The sequence below is a fragment of the Lutra lutra genome, chromosome 3 (genome assembly GCF_902655055.1).
Source record: "Lutra lutra chromosome 3, mLutLut1.2, whole genome shotgun sequence".
Taxonomy (NCBI): domain Eukaryota; kingdom Metazoa; phylum Chordata; class Mammalia; order Carnivora; family Mustelidae; genus Lutra; species Lutra lutra.
In genome coordinates, this window is record NC_062280.1 from 186,388,366 (window position 1) to 186,403,329 (window position 14,964).

At 46.4% G+C, this 14,964-nt stretch overlaps 1 protein-coding gene across 5 annotated transcripts in view; it reads right to left on the bottom strand.

Moving 5' to 3' along the window:
- The window catches only part of DZIP1 (DAZ interacting zinc finger protein 1), a 54,085-nt gene extending 47,809 nt beyond the window's left edge, over positions 1 to 6,276 (bottom strand). For 3 of the 5 annotated variants that reach the window (XM_047720246.1, XM_047720249.1, XM_047720244.1), the window contains exons 1-5: positions 5,961 to 6,276; positions 5,174 to 5,271; positions 4,595 to 4,806; positions 3,610 to 3,852; positions 2,943 to 3,503 (exon numbers count right to left, since the gene is read on the bottom strand). In XM_047720246.1, coding sequence (XP_047576202.1) covers positions 2,943 to 3,503; positions 3,610 to 3,612 — 564 coding nt within the window. In that variant the 5' untranslated portion in view covers positions 3,613 to 3,852; positions 4,595 to 4,806; positions 5,174 to 5,271; positions 5,961 to 6,276. The remainder of the gene's footprint in view (positions 1 to 2,942; positions 3,504 to 3,609; positions 3,853 to 4,594; positions 4,807 to 5,173; positions 5,272 to 5,960) is intronic. The other 2 variants (XM_047720247.1, XM_047720248.1) reach the window with 2 other exon arrangements.
- Between the last annotated feature and the right edge of the window lie 8,688 nt (positions 6,277 to 14,964).

Sequence of the window (14,964 nt, forward strand, 5' to 3'; positions counted from 1 at the left end):
ACCCACTGGTATTTTTAATTTTTTTTTTAAGGATTTTATTTATTTATTTGACAGACAGAGATCACAAGTAGACAGACAGGCAGGCAGAGAGAGAGGAGGAAGCAGGCTCCATGCCGAGCAGAGAGCCCGATGCGGGGCTCAATCCCAGGACCCTGAGATCATGACCTGAGCCGAAGGCAGAGGTTTAACCCGCTGAGCCACCCAGGCGCCCCAGTATTTCTAAATTTTTAATTAAAAAAATAATTTGATGGATCATTGGTATGCACTGGCCTATATCCATGGCCACGAGACTTCCTTCCCCAGCTGTTAGTGGTCTCTACTTAACACAATTTAATGACTGAGGGGAAGGTCCAATAGCTATTTCAACAAAACCAATCGCATTTCTGCAAATTTTATCATAGGCCAAATATCCCCAAACACGGGAACCTGAAGTTAAAATAATTGTAACACCTTAGAACCCAAGGCTAGTTTATGCGTCAACTTTTCTTAGCAGCAGTCTTGACTTCCCCTCCCAGAGTCACTGATTCTCACGGCATCAGCACAGCAACAATATTCAGCTCCCAGGAAAGATGTAAAGATTTGCAGAGATCATGGGCAGCCACGGTTCATTACCAAGAGAAATCCACATGCACATGTCAGATGCCATTTCCTCAGACCTCCTCATGCCACACATGCATTATCTCATGGAATTCTCAGAATAGCCCTAATAGGTATCCCTACCACCAACGTTCTCATTTTCCAGATGAGGAAACGGAGGTCTAGTACTTGCATGGTGGAATACTTTGGATTTAAATCCACGAAGTCTAACTCTAGGACTGTCACCCTACAGGGCTTAACTGCTCAAAGACACCATCAAGAGCCCCCCAAAACAGCAGAGTGTATTTATACTACACTGAGTATGAAAAAGTGGTCTGGTCTCCTCTACTTTTTCATGGTCACACCTGGGCACGCCATACACCTGACATTGTCATTCAGGGGATTCTGCTGAGTGGCCGAGCGGTCAGGTGTCACTCCATAAAAATGAGCCATTACCTTTATTTATGTATCTCATTCACACTTGAAAATCTTTACTAACAGCTATTGCTATGGTAACTAAAAGAATGAAAAAACCTTCATAAATCTAAAAATGTCTGTATGTTATAGGTTTTAACATTTCACAGATTACTGCCAAAGCTAAAATTTTTTTTTAAGATTCATTTATTTATTTGAGGGAAAAAGAGAGAGAGAGAGCGTGCGTGTGCTCATGCAGGCTGGAGAATCTCAGACTCCCCACCCAGTGCAGAGCCTGATGCAGGGCTCAATTTTAAGATCCCCGAGATCATGATCAGAGCCGAAACCAAGAGTATGGTGCTCAACCAACTGAGCCACTAGCGCCCAAAGCTGAACTATTTTTAACGTCTAAACAGAATCCATTCCATTCATTGTATAATAAATATATTTATTAAAGGGCATATCAACACTATTTATAAATAAATTTATGAAACAAATAGGCAATGAATTGTTATTTGAGAGCTATACCTCAAGGTTGTGTACCCAAGGCTAGCCACTAAGGCTTTCTAATGATATTCTCTCCTAACTGTTCACCTATTTTTTTTAAGGATTTTATTTATTTATTTGACAGAGAGAGAGAGCAGGTGCACAAGCAGAGGCAGCAACAGGCAGAGGGAGTGGGAGAAACGGGCTTTCCACTGAGCAGGGACCAAATGCGGAACTCGATCCCAGGACCCTGGGATCACAACCTGAGCCGAAAGCAGCCGCTTAATGACTGAGCCACGCTGGTGTCCCAACTGTTCCCCTATTTTAAGTACACTTCTCCCAAGGCTCCTGTGGGTTAGCCCTAAGCACTATGAACCACACCATTATCTGTGCCTATGGCCAGTCTTCTGCAATCACTCACACCATTAGTACCTGAGCCCACTGAGGCTTTTTTTTTTTTTTTTTTTTTTAAATAAACTCTACTCCTACCATGGAGCTGGAACTCATGACCCCAAGATCAAGAGTCCCACACTCTACCAACTGAACCAGCCAGGCGTCCCATTCACTGAGACCTTTTAACTCATATTTAGCCAAAGTGACTACAGTGTCAGGGAATGAAATCAGTCTTGTCAGCCTGTTGCTTACTTTAATATCTTTACCAAAGATATCTTTATCAAACATTGTTGATAAAAAAAAATAAGTACATTGATTTTTGTTATACTAAAAAATTACAATATTTATTTGAGCTCAATGTCTAACCCATAATAGAGATTAAAGGCAGAAAAGCAAGAGGTTTTACTCCTTTAAATCCTGTTGTTTTAGTAATAAAATATATTTTAAATACTACCCGTTCAATCAAAACACACCGTTGTCTTATATCACTAATATTGTTATAGTAGGCAGTGTTCTTGTTCTTAGGAAATAAACACACCGAAATATTCAGGAGTCTGAAACTCACTGTCAAATGGTTAAAAATAATAGTATGTATATAGATACTGAGGAAATACAGCAAAGGTGGCAAATGTTCATAACCGGAGAATTTGGGTGAGGGGTTTATGAAGTTCCCTGCACTATTCTTACAAGCTTTCCGTAAGTTTGAAAATATTTTGAAATAAAACGCCCACAAGTTTCATCATCCGACCTCATCTGGGGCAGACCTCAACAGCAGTTTGTAAAAGGTTTATTTTTCATTCCATCGATTAGAAGAAGGATGCAGTTTCTCAAACCAGCATTTAGATGGCTTCAATAAAGCGCCGTGGACACTGTTTAATTATTAATCCCATGGTCGTCTACGGAAGGTAATGAACCATGTCACCTGTTGGTTACAATTACTATTTTGCTTAACTATTGGGGAAAAAGGGGGGGCGGGCAGTGATCTAGGAAAGGGCTCTCCATGTCCTGGCCGGTGGGGACGGAGGGTTTTTTTTTACTGGATTATGAACTGGAATCACAACGCGTAGTCCCACCTGGTAATAGCTGGCTTTGGCCTCGATCATCAGCTGCTGGGTCGAGATCATCTTTTTCCTGCGTTTACACTCTTCCTTGAGCAGCTTCATCTCCCCAGCCTGCTTGGCGAGGAGCTTCTGGCTCTGCTCGCTCTCGGCCACGCTCAGGCGCAGGCGCTCCTCCAGGCCGCGCAGCTGCGACGTGAGGAACTCCTGGGAGTGCAGCAGGTACTCGATGGTGAGCTGCGCCAGGCGGATGAGCTTCAGCAGCACCGGGTCCACCCCCGACTGGCAGTGCGGGCACTTCTCGTCCTCCAGCTTGCAGAAGGTGATGTTCATGATGTTCTCCTGCAGCGTCAGCACGTCCACCGCCCCCGCCACCTTGTCCACGTCGATGGCGCTCAGCCGCCGCCAGTCCACGCTCTCCAGCCGCGGCCGGAACTGGAAGAAGGGCAGGGGGCCCGACGCCGCGCTGTAGGGGCCACTGGCCATCGCGGAGCGCGCGCCCGAGGCAGCTGCGGGGGCGTCGGGGCTCTCCAGGCCGCCGCTGGCCAGCGGATAGTAGACGTGCTTCTGGAAGGGCTGTGGGAAGGAGACAGCGTGGCGGTGGGGGGGGAACTGGGAGTCCCGGGAGCCGCGGCCCCCGCCAGCCCCACATGCCCAGGCAGCTCGATCTCACCGCTCTTACCATGCTTGGAAGCAAACCGCCGCCTCCGCCGACATCCGAGGAGGGGGCGGTCCCGTCTACCCGGCCCGGGCCGCCTCCCGGGCCGCCGCCGCCCCACCCCTCGGGAGCGGGAGAGGGCCCGGTCTCCCGCGGCGGCGGCGGCCTAAGGTCCGGGCGTCCAGGCCGTTGCTATGGCAGCGCCCCCGCCGGGACCTGGAGCAAAGGGCGCGCCTGCCGGGGAGCGGTCAGCGGGCGCCCAGGGCCCTGCGGGACCAGAAAAGACCTCGTGGGCGAGCGCGTCCACCCGGAGAGGGGATCTCCTGGGCGCTGGCTCCCTGGGTTACTCCCCTCCCTGGCTCTGGGGCTGACACTCCCCAGTTCCCATGGAGTAGACAGCCACATCATCCCCACCCCCACCCCCGGCACTTTCGGGCCCAGCTGCCAGCCTCCGGTTATTTTACTCCCGCCCTCGCCCTAGGTTTTGAGATTAGAAATGCTATTCATCCACATCTTTTACTCACAACTTAACGTTAAGCAACAAAACTGTAAAATGAAATGGGATGGAGGGGAATTGGCTGCAAAAGAGCAGAAAGACACTTTTGCGGTGTAACAGGAATATTCTGTACTTTCGTTGTGCTGTCTCTTGATTACCTGGTACACACATTTTATCAAAATTTATCGAATTGGACATTGACGATGAAGGGTGCATTCGTTTATTATACGGCAATGAAATAGTTTAAAAAATTAAATTAGTAGCTCATTCTATTTGATGGCACCTTTTCTCAATTCCTTATACCCAAGACCCTTTTTAAAAATGGAGTCTTTCTTCCTCTATGAATTGCCTACCTAATTATAAGATACTGATAGAAGTACAAATGAAGGAATTTCCCCAGATAGTAATACTTCACTTGTCTTTCCAAATGGATACACTCTCAAAATGTGAAGGTTAAAAAATAATTACATGGAAGGGAACATTACCCATCAGCTTTGTACCATCAAGTTTTACCTTAAGAACTTGTGTGGCAGCTGCATTCTGTTATATGGAGAGGCTAAAATATCTAGCAGCAACTTGCAGGCCACAGGCCTTTCATTCTTGGGGTCCTTTGGGTGCTGCCCGTGGCTACCACAGGGATCAATGAGCTGAGGAAAAGCCACACATTCCTCAATCCACTGGGGAGTCCCTGCTTGGAACAACCATCAGGAAATCTTTTTTCTTTCCTAACAGCCAGATATGTGAATAGAAGAAAAGAAAATACAATTCAGGGTAACTTAATGCAAAGTTGTAATGTCAAATATTTTTAGCACTTTCCAGATACTGCGAACTAGAAATAAATTCACATAAAAGCATCCAGGGAATAGAGAACACACTTCATATGACTTCACATAAACTGTACATGCAGATAACTTTGAAGGGGCCTTTGGGGGAAAAAGAACTATTAACGGTTCACTGCAGCTGGCGTAAAAGACTTACAGACCTAGGTTCAAAGTTTGAGTCTTCCATTTACTTGCTGCTTGACCTAAAACAAGTTATGTCAGCCCCGGGCCTCAGTTTCCCAACCTGTGTAAGGGACGTCAGGATACCGACCTGGCAGGTCTGTGGGCTGTGGGCTCCATCCACCGGGCTGCAGGATCAGCGGGAACAAGGGCTGTGATTTCTCTTGCTCACCGTTATGTCCTCAGCCCCTGGCAAAGTTCAGGCACAGAGAGGGTTGAGAATTTGCCAAATGGACACGTGGATAAGGAATAATTGAATGAATTCGGCGTTTTGTTAAGTAAATGTCAGATCCCGGCCCGTATCCCTCCTATTTTCTCTGCCTCTGGCCTGTTAGAGTCACCCATGCTCTGGACCCAGGCCCTTGGAGCTGAACGTGGGGGGCTCTCCGCGCGACCCCACTGCGGTCGGAGGAGGAGGAGGCGGCGCGCGGGGCCGGAGCGCCCATCTACGTTCGCTGCCGCCACTCTGGCGCAGAGAGAGCCGCTCGGGGGGCCACCCTTGCCCCTGGGCTGAATCACGGCCCCAAGATGGCCGGAACAGGAAAGAAGGGGGCACGCTTTCCCGTTCCCTCCGCTCCTCCTGCCGGGGCTGGGCGGCAGCCCCGCGCAGCGCCTCCAGTCCCGGGCGCACGGCGGGTGACCGGCGGAACCCGCAAAGACAAAGGCCAGCTTACACGGGCTCCGGGGAGGCCCCGGCACTGTCCGGGGGAGAAGGGAAACGGGGAGTGGGGGGCTGCCGCAGCCACGCCAGCGGGGTCTGCAGTGCCTGGGCTCGCGATGGGGGGAAGCGGGAGGAGGCCCTGGCTACGCCGGCACAGAGATGCCGGGTCGGCCGCGGGCTCCCAAGGGCTCCAGGCGCATCCCGGGCCTTGGCTCACCCCAGCTGCGCGCTCCTTGGCGGGCGCCGGGCGCTGCAGGCGGACGGGAGCGACGCTGGGGACCCAGACCCCAGAAGCGCTGCGGAAGCAGGCGGGGCCCACCGAGGCCGAGGAGCAGCCGAGCGGGAAGCGGCGGGCCGGCTCCTTCTTCCAGGGCGCAGAAGGAAGCCTGTCTGGTTTGGGCAAGTTGTGGCGCGGCGGGCCTGGCGCCTTTCGGGCCCTGCCAGACTCCCGGCCGCGGGCTCCTCGGAATCCCCCACCCCCCTCCCGCCCCCCCCTCCCCTGGACGATCTCCCTCCGGCCTCTCCTCTCCGCGTCCCAGTTCGTCTGGCAGCTGGGCGGGACCGTGCGCGTCTAGACCGCAGCGCTAAAATGCGCTCCGCCAATCCCGCCGTTGGTGCAGACACGTGGTGCCGGGGCGCGCTCTGTTGCTGGCGGGGGTGTTCTCCCCGGGAAGGCTTTTCAAAGAGAAACCAGATTCAGTCCAACCCTGCGGCTGGCCTGGCCCTCGACTAGCTAATTTACTATGCGTGCTTTATGTGAATTCTCTCCCAAGAAGAGATGCATTTTAATCACAGAAGTCTTGCAGATGCAAGGAGCCTTGAAGAGGCTTTCTGCTGCAGCTCTGCATTTGAGTGACGTGGAAAACGGGGTTAGGGACTCTGCCTGCAAGCACGCAAGGATGAACCCCACGTAGGTTTCCGCGTCCCCTTCGGTTACGTCCGCTTCAGGACGCAAAGCACGATTCTCTGTTGGTAGAAAGTTTGACAGACGTGGGGAGAGGTGATACCGTGGGACGAGTAGTGTGACATATATATATATATATATATATATATATATATATATATATATATATGTATATATATTAAAGACTTTATTTATTTATTTGACACAGAGAGAGAGACAGCAAGAGAGGGAACGAAAGCAGGGGGAGTGGGAGAGAGAAGCAGGCCTCCCGCTGAGTAGGGAGCTCGGTGTGGGCTTGGTCCACCACCCTGGGATCATGACCTGAGCCGAGGTCAGACACTTAACGACTGAGCCACCCAGGCGCCCCAACTATATTTTTAATCTAAAATTGGAACACTTGGTCTGAGAATTGGGCAAAATTCAGTATTTTAAAATAAGGAGTAACCCAGAAAGTATGCGTGTATCATTTTAACAACCATGAGATTGGCCCAGATTGAGGAATTTGAGTGCCTTGAGTACAAAATATTAGTGTCTGCTGTAGCAAAAATTGTTTTTCACTTAGAAAGGGGTAACTACAGCATCTTTGCTGGATGGTAACATGTTAACCTAAAATGCCTTTCCTTGTGCTTCTCCCTCACCCCATCAACATTGTCCCATACTTTATTTAGCACAAAGCTTCAAACATCATAATGCTTTAATAAGGATTTATGTGAATTTCTTTCTTTAGTTTTTACTTGAAATCATCAGGCCTAGGAGAGCCTTGGTAAGATTTTTAGACTTGTTGAATTTTAAAATGCTTAAATTTGAAAGTGAATCCAAGATCCCATAAAAATCCTCTAAGGTAAAATGGGTAAAGATCTCCAGGTAGAATTTTCAGGCATTATAAAGTAGAAAGGCCATTGCTTTGCGAAGTCTATACTCTGGAAACCTTTGTGGTATGTGAGTGAGTGAGTGAGTGTGAGTGTGTGTGTGTGTGTGTGTGTGTGCAGGATGATGTACATTATTTGATGATACACCATTTGAGTTACTTGTATCCTCCATTTCGCATTGTCAGTACATTACCGGGTGTATGCAGAGTTGGAAGAAATGAACAGGTTGACTTTGGCCTGGCACAGCAGCAATCATACATTCTTGATCCTTCCAAACCTCTTATACCAATTAGCACAGCCCAGCAGGGAGTGGCTGTGATAATTAAATAATTCAATTTTATGAAACTATTTAGGGGCATCTGGCTTTGGCTCAGGTCCTGATGTCAGAGTCCTGGGATGGAGTCCTGCTTCAAGCTCCCTGCTCAGCAGGGAGTCTGTTTCTCCCTTTCCCTCTGCCTGCCACTCCCCCTGTTTGTGTTCTGTCTCACTCTCTCTCTGTAAAATAAATAAATAAAATCTAAAAAAAAAAAAGAGAGAAGAAGAAGAAGAAAGAAAAAAGAAAGGAAAGAAAAGAAAATCATAAGGAAGGGGAAATACATTTACAGTACTGTCCTGTACTTATTTTTTAAAAAATCAGTGTATAAATGGACCTGCACAGTTCAAACCTGTGTTGTTCAATGGTTAACTCTGCTCCGTCCAACAACAGAAGAATACATGTTCTTCTCAAACTCGCATGGAACATTCAGGAAGCTAGACCACATTCTGGGCCATCAAACATACCTTAACAAATGTAAAAGAACAGAAAGCATGCAAAATATGTCCTCAGATAACAGAATTAAATTAGAAATCAATAGCACAAAGATAGCTGGAAAATTTCAAGATATTTGGAGATGAAACAACACAGTCCTATATAGTGCATGGCTCAAAGAAGAAATCTCAAGAGAAAAAATTAATTTGGAACTAAATAAAAACAGAACTTATCAACATTTGTGAGATGCAGTGCTAGCAGGGCTTAGAGAGAAATTTGTTGATTAGAAGCAAGTTGCTTTGACTCACACCCAAGGGGGCAAGCACTCAGGTTTGCCTTTTGAAGAGAGGAACATCAAAGATTCTGAGTCTGTATTTTTTTTTTTAAAGATTTTATTTATTTACTTGACAGAGAGCGAGATCACAAGTAGGCAGAGAGGCAGGCAGAGAGAGAGAGAGGAGGAAGCAGGCTTCCCGCTGAGCAGAGAGCCCGATGCGGGGCTCAATCCCAGGACCCTGGGATCATGACCTGAGCCGAAGGCAGAGGCTTAACCCACTGAGCCACCCAGGCACCCCCTGAGTCTGTATTTTGAAACCACCACAGCAACCATAACTCCCTTTGGTGGTTCCTGGTGGCCCGAGAAGTGAAATGGCCTGGTGGCAATTTCAACTTACAATTCAACTGAAACATTAATGTGTATAAGTAACTCGGATCTGGAAGATAGGCTCAAAACAAATATAAGGGGCGCCTAAGGGGCTCAGTGGGTTAAAGCCTCTGCCTTCGGCTCAGGTCATGATCCCAGGGTCCTGGGATCCAGCCCCGAATAGGGCTCTCTGCTTGGCAGGGACCCTGCTTCCCCCCCCCACCACCACATTCTCTGCGTAACTCTCTGTCTATTTGTGATCTCTGTCTGTCAAATAAATAAATAAAATATTTAAAAAAAAAATAAAAACAAAAACAAAACCCCAAGCCTAACCATCAAGGAACGTGGCTCAGTCCTGGCCTTTGTGGTAGGATGGAAGGGATCATACAAATCAAATAAGGACTTATAGTTTCCTGACATGCCACCCTTTGGAGCCACATGATTCATCTATCACAACTGGATATTCACAAGGGTTGGGCTACTTCTACTGGAACCTGATTACCCTGGCCACCATACTTCCTGTGAGGATGACCAAGCTCCGTTTACCTCTGGTGGTTAGCACTTCTTCGTGGGCACATACATCTTGAGCTCCCCCCACCCCTGAGATTTGGGAGTGACAGCTCTCGCACCCAGCATTCCGAGTCTAAAGAAGGCTTTTTGTACAGAGCTGTCACTTCTCATCTTCTCATGAGAGCTGGGTACAGAATTAGTTCACCACCCCTTCACGCACCCTTCCTGCTCTGCTGAGGCTGGGAAGTGAAAAACCAGGCTTCCCCGACTCCTTTCCAGATCATATTCTAGAAGCAAATTGTTTTCTGCCAATTAGACACACTCTTGAATGACATGAAAGAGAGATGTGAGACAGAAGCAATTCTCCTGCCGCCGTCTTTGCTGGCAAGCAAGGTCATGTAGATCAGAGCATTGATAGGTAAAGGCAGCCACTGACCTAAGCATGTCTAATCACAACTTTCAGCACTGCAAAGGGGTGGTTGAGACAGTGGTGGCTTTTTTTCTTATCAGAGGATCAAACTCCAGAACTTCACGACTATGGTACTGCCCCCCTCCATACCCTCCCCCGTCTCTTTCAGTGATTTTGCAAGCATCTAGTTGCATGCAATTATCTTATTACTTAAACTATCCAAAGTGGCTTCACCTTCCTGCCATAAAGCCATACTGATACCCCTTAATCTATACTTTTCGTTACTAAAATGAGAGTCTATATCAAAAATGTGGTGAAGAAGTGCCTAGACTCGGTGAGCATCATCTATCCTACCCTTTATTCCCTCTTCATTGAGTGTCTGAATTCCTTCTTTTATACTTATTAAGGGATTTCTGACTTTTGGGCTATAATTTGTTGTGAGACAAAGTTCAGTGCATGTTTACGTTGGACAAGCCTTCCCCAGCTGGTTACACTCTGAATACATTGTCTCTGGGAGGTACCCATATTTGTACATTCCCCCGGATAGTCTATAGGGACCACGCTCCCGACCTAGCAACCTCAAAGTCTGTTCCCACATTCTTCCAATTTGGGGGGATATAAGTTAGCGAATTTCTACAACTCCTTCTAGGATCCTAACTCTAATGTCCACATATTCAGGATTGCCTCCCCCTCCCCCTACCAAGGCATAGCTACTTGCTGTTGCAACAGTGTGACTGGGCTTCTGAAGGAAGTTATTAGTTCTCACATGCAAAGGTGGCAATGTCTCCAATCCTCTGTCAAAAAAAGCAGGGTGAGGAGTTATTTCAGGATGGTTTGAGATCTTCAGTTCCTTTAAGTCAGTTCCTCTCAAACTCTCATCAGCGTCCCTTGGAGGACATGCCAAACCCCAGACAGCTGTGCAAACCCCTAGTCTCTGATTTAGTAGGTCTGGGGTAGGGCTAGGGAATTTGCATTTCTTTTAAAATTTTATTTTTATTTCTTTGAGCAAAAGTGAGAGAGATCCCACAGGAAGAGAGAGAAGCAGATGCCTCGCTGAGCAGAGCTCAATGTGGGGCTCAATCCCAGGACAGAGAGATTATGATCTGAGCCAAAGGCAGATGCTTGACGGACAGAGCCACCCAGGTATACCGAAAATTTGCATTTCTAACAAGTTCCCACAGGATGCCAATGTCCTTGGTCTGGGGACCCATGCATCTCTGAGCTGTACTGCGTTCAGTCTTACAGATCCTCTTAAATGTTGCCTTTTCTGTTTGCCAGAATGCACTGCCTTCGGATCACTTCTCCAACCTCCATATGAAAGACTTAGAAAGACTTGTGAACCCAACTCTCAAAATCAGTTTCTGGGTTTGGTTAGTACATCCTTGGTCTCACAGCTTTAGATTGGAATCCCTTTTAATTTTATTGTTGTTGTTGTTTGTTTGTTTGTTTGTCAAAGACAGAAAAAACTGGACTATCACCAAGGTGAAATTTTGAGATTTGATCTCCTTCTCTTCTTTTAAATTATACGTTGAGGGGAGAAAACAGCCATCATGCCTGGTTGTTCGTCATCCTTCATCATTTAAATTGGTCCGTGCAACAACTACTAGGCCCCAGTCATAGTGAAAGAACAGTGCCTGTGAATATTAATGGAATCTCACATTCTTTTGTTTCCTATTAGTCAAGTAACTCATTCCAAACACCCCACATTTCCCCAAGGATGCCCGTTTTCTGGCACCAATTTCCATAATAATTAAGGTTCTTTGCTTGTCAATAACAGAAACCGATTCTGCTAACGTAAAGGGGTTGAGTGACTGGCGGGATAGTGGATAGCTCACATGACCAAAGGAGAAATCAACCAGGCTTCACGAAAGACAGTAACCAAGCAAGCTCCAAAGTTCCCTAGAACTCAGGTCACTCCACTGCTACAGGATCATTCAGCCCCTTCTTCCTCCAGCCCTTTGGAATTCCACTCCAGATTGAGATTCCTGTGAGAGGGCATGAGATGGACCTAGTGTGGGTCACGTATGTGATGTGGTCTGTAGTGGTGGCAGCAGGAGGCTCTGTAATCGTGATACAGTCAGTAGGTCAGTACCCAACACAACTCTGGGAAATGGGAGGGAAACTTCCCAAAAGGAAGATATTCCAAGCAGAAGGTTAACATACCCAATACAGGTGGGCAGGCATGTTGCTTTCCTTTCCCATCTGCCATCTGCGGGGAAACCACCGCCAAGATGCAGGTTTTCGTGAAAACCCTTATGGAGAAGACCATCCCTCTCGAGGTTGAACCCTCAGATACAATAGGAAAAGTAAAGGCCAACATTCAGGATAAGGAAGGAATTCCTCCTGATCAATAGAGACTTATCTTTGCTGGCAAACAGCTGGAGGATGGACGTACGTGGTCTCATGACAATATTCGTGTGTTGAGACTTAGTAGTGGTGCTAAGAAAAGAAAGAAGGTGCCAAGAAAGAAGTCTTATACCACGCCCACGAAGAATAAGCATAAGAGAAAGAAGGTTAAACTGTCCCGAAATACTATAACATGGATGAGAATGGCAAAATCAGTTGCCTTCATGGGGAATGCCCTTCAGATGGGTGTGATGCTAGAGCTCCCGATTTCTTTTGGCTAAACAGATACTAATGTTGGTCTTTGGTAAAAGTGAAAGGGCATATCATAATCATGAACTTTTGAAAGGACAGTGGGGTCGGGGTACCTGTATAAATTTGTCTCATTTAAAGGCGTTACACGGGTGTGTTGACTCACTCTATTGTACACCTGAAACCGATAGTACACTGTATGTTAACTAACTGGAATTTGAGTTAAAACTTTAAAAAATAGTAAAGGAGGGTCGCCTTGGTGGCTCAGTGGGTTAAAGCCTCTGCCTTCGGCTCAGGTCATGATCCCAGGGTCCTGGGATCCAGCCCCGCATTAGGCTCTCTGCTCAGTGGATAGCCTGCTTCCCTTCCTCTCTCTCTGCCTGCCTCTCTGCCTATTTGTGATCTCTGTCAAATAAATAAATAAAATCTTTAAAAAATAACAATAATAAAGGAAATCCAGAAGGAAGCAGTATGAGTCTGTATACAGTCTCCTTGAAGTTAGTAAGTGTCCCCCCTTCTCCCTGCTCTCCGCAACTTTAGACATGTCCTGCTTCCTTGTGGCTGATGGTGGGTGCTGCAGTCCCCACAGTCACTGTCAATCCAGGTTGACTGCATGGAGGAAAGGGAGAGTATCTGTGTAATATTTACATGGAAAATTATGTCCAAATAAAGTTAGGAAAATAAGTGATTTGTATAAACACATTCTTTTAAAATGAAGTTTCGGTGATTATTTTAGCTAGGTATCATAATGGGGCTCCTGACAGTGATGAATCCAGCCATTTAGGGCTAGAAATAAAGGATTTCTAGAAGTTTGAAGGACTAGACATTTAGGACTGTGACAAAAGGGATCAGCAAAGGGGAAAGAGGATCTAGTAGACGTAAAGCTTCGTGAGATTATTTTTCTCAGAGGCAAATATAATATGTGAGTCCAGAAAAAAATTTCTTCCAGAATGACTCATAGGAACAGTATTCTGGTGTTCTTGGCATGGTAAAAATGACGGATCTGTGGCCTTTATCCTTAAATAAGTTTTTGCTCAATTGCCTTATAGCATTGAATGTTTAGCAATGACTAAACCAGTCCAGATCTTCTCTTATAAATGACTTGAACTTTCTGTCTGGCTGTCTGTAGTATTACTTCTTTTTCCTTAGAATTTGGCACTTTCCCCTGAATATGTCTCAAGAGTGACAGTTCTGAGATTATTTTTCCTGGCACAAAGTGTGTTCTTTGAAAGTATAGATTCAAGGGGTGTCTGGGTGGCTCAGTTGGTTAAGTATCTGCCTTTACTCAGCCAGGATCCTGGGGTCTTGGGATTGAACCCTGCCATAGGCTCCCTGCTCAACTGGAAGTCTGCTTCTCCCTCTGCCCCCCCCCCATGGGATCTCTCTCTCTCTCAAATGCATAAATAAAATCTTTAAAAAAGGTACAGATTCAAGTCCTCTTGTCTTAGAGAACTGTCTTATGTATTGACTGATACATGTGTTCTCTTTCTGTATTTCCATTTCCTGCACTGGGACCTCAGAACTGTGTGTATAATTGGATATTGCTTGCCTTTCTTTCGCCTTCATTTCTTTCTTGCTAATCCTTATTTTAATAAACATTTTAATTGAGTTAAAATATACCTATGAAAACTGCACAAATCATAAATGCACAGCTCTTTGAATTATCAGGAAAGTAACACACCCTTGTAGCCACAACCCATATTCTAATTTTTTAAAAAGTTTTATTTAATTTCATTTTGCTTTCTTTTCTCATTCCTATTCTAGGTTGTTGCTTTTTTAAAGATTTTATTTATTTATTTGTCAGAGAGAGAGAGAGAGAGAGAGCACACAAGTAAGGGGATCATCAGGCATAGGGAGAAGCAGGCTGCCTGCTGAGCAAGGAGGCCCATGCGGGACTCAATTCCAGGACCCTGGGATCATAACCTGAGCTGAAGGCAGATACTTAACTGATTGAGCCACGCAGGTGTCCCGGATGCCCCAGTTTTTCTAGGTTTTCAGCATGATTCTCCTTCCAGTTTGAACTTCATTGCTGTAATGGCTTCTTTCCTCCCACACACACACTTTTTTTTTTTTTAAGGTTTTATTTATTTTATTTGACAGAGAGAGGGAGAGAGTTCACAAGTAGGCAGAGAGGCAGACAGAGAGAGAGGGGGGAAGCAGGCTCCCTGCTGAGCAGAGAGCCCAATGCGGGGCTCGATCCCAGGACCCCGAGACCCTGACCTGAGCTGAAGGCAGAGGCTTTAACCCACTGAGTCACCCAGGCGCCCCACCCCACACACACTTTCTTTTCCTGAGTTCTGTCAGCTTTCAACTCCCATTGCTATCTCTCCATTTCCTTCCTAAACTCTTTATCTTCACTATGTTCTTTCGATATATTGCATATTTACAGGAAAGTGGTAGATACCAAGTATACACTATCTATAATCACACAATACGTGCAACATCTAAATTTTTTATGATCTGTGGTCCATCACCAGACCAAAATACATAACATTTCCAATATATAGGATCCTGTATACTCTTCACAGATAATACCCCTGCCC